The 5,962-nt window shown below is 41.4% G+C and overlaps 1 protein-coding gene across 1 annotated transcript in view; it reads right to left on the minus strand.

The window, feature by feature from the left end:
* The window catches only part of spata20 (spermatogenesis associated 20), a 150,072-nt gene extending 147,072 nt beyond the window's left edge, over positions 1 to 3,000 (minus strand). Inside the window, exons 1-3 of the mRNA XM_037691269.1 lie at positions 2,842 to 3,000; positions 334 to 462; positions 176 to 240 (exon numbers count right to left, since the gene is read on the minus strand). Of these exons, the coding sequence (XP_037547197.1) occupies positions 176 to 240; positions 334 to 443 (175 nt within the window). The 5' untranslated portion in view covers positions 444 to 462; positions 2,842 to 3,000. The remainder of the gene's footprint in view (positions 1 to 175; positions 241 to 333; positions 463 to 2,841) is intronic.
* Positions 3,001 to 5,962: the final 2,962 nt, after the last annotated feature.

Below are 5,962 nucleotides of genomic sequence, written 5' to 3' on the forward strand. Positions count from 1 at the left end.
GTGGGGGAACAGGTTGGTTCAACAGGTTGACTCGACTGCACAGTGCAGTGTGAATGCAAACGCACCAGCTCAAATGTAAACAAAAGGTCATGAATATTGGTCCTGAACCGAACCGAGTCTACCGGACTATCTGGTGTGAAAACGACCTAAAAATGAAAGAAATCCACCTTTGTACCTGATAAAAAAACTGGTTTGTCTTCAGTTTTCGCCTTCTCAAAAGCTTCCTGTCCCCACGGATACCTGGAAACAAAACCAATCAAATGATAAACTCATAAATTCTTACTCCAACTAGTTTTGAGGGCGTGTATAAATCTGGAGTTTCAAATAACTCACCAGTCAACAGGATTGTGTGCATGCTGTAACAGGTAGGGTGACCTCTCCTTGGCCAACCTGTTGGTGTGTTTATGATGACTGGATGATGGCTGCTCACCCCCTGTCGCCATGCTCCGACAGACTGATGCACTGGATACACAACAAAGAAAATACATTCCTAAAATCCAGTCTGAATGAAAAACAAAGTGGAGAAATCTTCATTTAGATTCCCATTTATCGCCCTAAAAGTTGATCTTTACAACTGAAATAATCTCCAATGCTGCTGTTGTGTTAATCACAGTCTCCTCCTCTCCTTCACTACATCCATGAACATCCTCTCTGATCCTCTTACCCATCTACCAACGTATTCTCTATACTTGTTCATCAACACAAACATCTCACCTATAGAGCTTTCTCTGCATGAAACCATCCTGCTGCTCACTGACGGTTACCTCACTTCTGCACCATGTCAAGTTCAAGAATCTTTATTAGCCCCAAGGGGCAATTTGTTTCACAGTCACATAAAATATCCATACTAGACAATTAGTGTTCATTGAGAAGCCTGACCACTACAGGGACGAATGAGTTTTTCAGTCTGTTCTACATCTGGGCAGCAAATACTTACGTCCAGATGGAAGCAACCTGAACTCACCATGGAGTGGGTGATCAGGATCTGCCAGAATCAGTCTGGCCTTGTTCACTGTGTAGGTCAGTGAGGTTCTGTAGAGCTATGCCAGCAGTTCTGCTGCACATCCCGACAACCCCCGAGAGTCCGGCAACTTCACTCTTCTGTCTTTATTACACCTCTGCACATTCTGCCTACTATTGAAATTCAGTAACTGAAAACGTCAAACTGAGTTGTTAAAGCTAAAACAAGAATGTTAGCTAAACGAAAATATTAGCTAATAGCCAAAAGTAGCAAAATGATAACTAAATATAGCAAATTAGTTGCTAAAAGCTGAGGTTAGAGAGTAGGCCTGTGATCGCCGGGTCAACTCCCTGGACCGACAACATAAAAATGTGGGTGGGAAAGATGAAACACCCACACCTGCCTCCACCCTCATTTGCCTCACATTGGCCCTTGCTCAAGGGCTGTGGTAGCTCGGTGGTCTGTGGTTGTGTCAGGAAGGACATCCGGCGTAAAAACAATTGACAAGTCTTTGTGTGAGTTAGTTCGCTGTGGTGACCCCTGAAGAAGGGAACAGATAAAAAAAAAGAAGTAGCAGCTAAAAACTAAAAGTAGGTTTAAGATAACAAAAACAGAGGAAACATCTGAACCCCGTTTGTGAAAGATCGTAGCGTATTCCTGCAGGAAAAATCTTTGTAAATAAGGTTAAATAATTTGAAAAGTATAAAAGTTACAAAATCATAGCGCTCATCTCCTGAAATATCTATGACAGTTGCTAAATTTGCATAAATTATGTGGAAGTTTTGATTTCAAAACCAGCGTGAACACTATCAGCACTCACACAGTAAACGTTTAAGGAAATTATGGTTTCTGCTTTTATTAGAATAAATTATGTATGTCATTATATTTTTATGATCACACTAATATATCATACAGTTAGAGGTTTATATCTATTTACCTATTTCCTACAAATAAAAAAGGACTTACGTAGCCCTGCATAGGTGTTACAATTCTTAAAACATTCATCTTTCTCTTTGTACTAGCATTTAAAAATACCATTAGGAATCATCAATTCGTGATATTAATTTTTTTAGATAAGGAAAAGCAATTCTGTAGTATTTTGGAAAAATGAGATGTTATTTGTAGCTGAAGCTTCAAGCACTTTTCCCAGTTGTGAACAAACTGTATTTAGTAGGGAAATAGGCAATCTGCTCTACAGCATGAATCTATAGGTTATTAATCCTTAAACATAATAAGTCTCGTGCATTAGATTAAATTTGATTTATTAATAGCTTTAATAAGTTATCCAATAATTAACAGCCATTCAGTTTTGACTGCAGTCTTCTACAGCTGTCATAGAAGTGGTTTTATGACTTGCCGAATCCTATTAACATTTCTGCTTATTTAATATAATCCTGAATAACAGACTAAAACTCGTGCCCCTTAAAACAAGTCTAAGTTTTATGAAAAAAATAAACGTTTTGGGAATATTCGGCTGAAAAAAAAAGACAAAACACGAGCACACTGCTGCATTTAATGACATGTAAACAACCTGGAGGCTGATGCACGCGCGTACAGGAATGGTGGCGATCGGTGAGAAAAGTTACAGAATATTAGAAACAATGTTCGTTTAGTAGCGTGTGTTGACTATGCCGAACTAAGCGCATTATATTTCCACTTTGGACAAAAGCCTGTGAGCACTGGTGCGTCACCCTCAGTTGTATTTAATTCTAGGAATGTTTAAAAACGCATGTTTCTCTATGGAGTTTGGCGTCATTTCATCATCGCTGACGAGCCACGTGCAAAATGTGCGGTGAACGCGCACCCAGCACTAACTGCGCAGCTAGCTCAGGTGTGTCAACAACAAGCTAGCCTTTAGCTTTTAGCCGAGGTGGCTTTACCTGAGGTAGCAGGCCGGCTGGGGCTGGAGGAGCGGTGACCTGTCGCTTGGTGGGAGGGGAATCCGCCTGAAGCACCTGGTGGGACTCGGACTGTCTGCTTCCAAACAAGCTGCAGGTAAAGATCGTGTTGTCGCCACAAAGCGGGTCTTAGACGCGGAGTAGCTCCATGCTAGTCTTAACATCCTAAGTGAGTTTCTTTAGCGAGAAGCTAACATTAGCTACTTTGCTGTGCACAACTTGCAGGAATCAAACTTCCTGCATTACCGTCTGTGAACGCGCGAGGGCGCTCCAACACAGAAATGGAGGTAAACAATGAAGTTGGAAGAAATGCATATCACCCGCGGGTTTTCAACAAAGATCATTTTGTTAGAAAGTGACAAAGTCAAAGCTCTTTTAGACAAACCTTAAAAATAATGATCTGCACAATTCCACATGAAATTACAAAATATGTTTAAAAAAAAGACTCTCAGCTACTTAAACATCCAGTTTTATTTCACCATCTCTAAAACTGACCGAGTCATCGCCGTTATCGTGTTAGCCTCGTTTGTTTAGCTGCGGTGGTCATCTAGAAGTGAACCGACTCCGAAATGTTATCAGATGTAGATGTATATGCAACTGTTGCTTTGTGAAAGTTTAATTAAAATCCATCCAGGATTTTATTAAATATTTTGCTAACAGACAAGCATTCCAAAAAACAAATGCTGATGTTTAAAGCAAGCATCTCGACCAGCGAGCAGCAGAGCTGGTGTTGACTACGACTACACCAAAACGCACAGTGAGGAAAATAAAGTATTGAACACCCTGCGGCTTTGCAAGTTCTCCCAGTTAGAAATCATGGAGGGGTCTGAAATGTTCATCTTAGGTGCATGTCCACTGTGAGAGACATAAACTAAAAAAATAAATAAAATAAAAAATCTGGAAATCACAATGTATGATTTTTTTTAAATAATTTATTTGTGTGTTACTGCTGCAAATATTTGAACACCTGTGAACATCAATGTTAATATTTGGTACAGTATCTTTGTAATTAGAGGTCAAAGGTTTCCTGTAGTTTGTCACCAGGTGTGCTCACACTGCAGCAGAGTTTGGTCCATTCCTCCACAGATCTTCAGATCAGCCAGGTTTCTGGGCTGTCGCTGAGAAACACAGAGTTTGAGCTCCCTTCAAAGACTGTCAATAGGGTTCAGGTCTGGAGACTGGCTAGTTCACTCCAGATCCTTGATACGCTTCTTACGGAGCCACTCCTTGGTTCTCCTGGCTGTGAGCTTCGGGTCATTGTCATGTTGGAAGACCCAGCCACGACTCATCTTCAATGCTCTAATTGAGGCGAGTGGAATTAAGACCAAAAAGTTTTATTTTGGTCTCATCTGACCACATAACTTTCTCCCATGACTCCTCTGGATCATCCAAATGGTCATGGTCAAACTTAAGACGGGCCTGGACGTGTTCTGATTTAAAGAGGGGAACCTTCTGTGCCATGTATTGATGTTACCTCTAACACCGAAGCTTCAAAGCACGCTTCAAACTCGATAGGGTAGTTATGCAGAAGCAGTGGGCCGGAGCTCGCTTCATGTGACGTCACCGATGACGTGTGAACCACTCCACTGCTTCATTCAGACCGAGTCAGCTGACTGCTTCGAGTTGACAGGCGGAGTTTCAATCATTTGGCGCGATTCAGTGTATTTAAGATGCTCAAGCCCCGGTTCACATCCCCGTTCTTCACGTATTATACGTTACAAACAGCTCTTGTTTTTTATATTCAGACAGTGGTTCATTTGAGTCGGATCCTGTCAGAACAAGATCCTGGAACTCTATAATTTTGACCGCTCAGATCCGCCAACTCCGCCCCTAAAAGTCCAAAGTCATTGAGCATGTTTATTTTGATTATTTATTAAAAGTACAACGAGTGGATGTTCTGTCCGCGCCACGCTCCTGCCAGCAGAGACACGGACTGCATGTCCTGCAGGGAGCGTCTTCATCCTCCAGCTGTGCGCCCTGAGCCAGGTGTTTTACGCACAGCGTCTCCAGACAACTCTGCAGGACGCAAACACAACTGCTGTCGGAACTCCTGCATACATTACAGTGCATAACATTTCAGACATAATAAATAAGCTTACCAAAATGTTGAAAAGACGATTTATCTAAAATAAATGGATGGATGGCAGTGAAATTGGAGCAGAACACACAGGACTGAATTCAGCTGAGAAGAGTTCAGGTCGGCTGTGTGTGTGTGTGTGGGGGGGGGCGTTAGGACACCTGACAAGACTGTCAAGGACTTGCATTCATACACAGGCTTGTTAATTGTTGCTCTCTAAAATAGTAATTTCAATTCAACCTTTATTTATACAGGTTTAGCCTTGAGCCTCGTCAAGAGAGACCTCTTTTTAACCAGTTTATTCAAATGTTTAACAACCTGTTAAAATACACCAAAATGCAGGAAATGGCATCTCTTTTATTCCAATTTTTCTGGGGGAGCGCACACGGACCCTATATTTAAATACATACTATATTTCACCACTAGATGTCACTGAAATGAACCTTTGAATGAATGAACCCAAGTTCAATACAATTGGCAAAGTGGTTCAATACTGCTTTATTGCTTCATTTGGCCATCACTACTGATTCCTCACCTTTCTTAGGATCATTGATACACCACGAGGAGCCCCAGTCCGAGGGAGATTGACAGTCATGTTTAGCTTCTTCCATTTTCTAATAATTGCTCCAACAGTTGATCTTTTTTCACCAAGCTGCTTGACAATTGCCCCGAAGCCCTTTCCAGCCTTGTAGAGGTCTACGATTTTGTCTCTGGTGTCTTTGGACAGCTCTTTGGTCTTAGCCATGTTAGTAGTTGGAGTCTTACTGATGGTGTGGGGTGGACAGGTGTCTTTATGCAGCTAACAACCTCAAACAGGTGCTTCTAATTTAGAATAATCAGTGGAGTGGAGGTGGACTAACAGGTCTTTGAGGGCCAGAACTGTTGCTGATTGGCAGGTGTTCAAATACTTATTTTCAGCAGAACCACACAAATAAATTATTTTAAAAATCATACATTGTGATTTCCAGATTTTTTTTTGTTAGATCATGTCTCTCACAGTGGACATGCATTTAGATCATGTCTCTC

The sequence above is a fragment of the Nematolebias whitei genome, chromosome 17 (genome assembly GCF_014905685.2).
Source record: "Nematolebias whitei isolate Nwh7 chromosome 17, NemWhi1, whole genome shotgun sequence".
NCBI classification, from domain to species: Eukaryota; Metazoa; Chordata; class Actinopteri; order Cyprinodontiformes; family Rivulidae; genus Nematolebias; species Nematolebias whitei.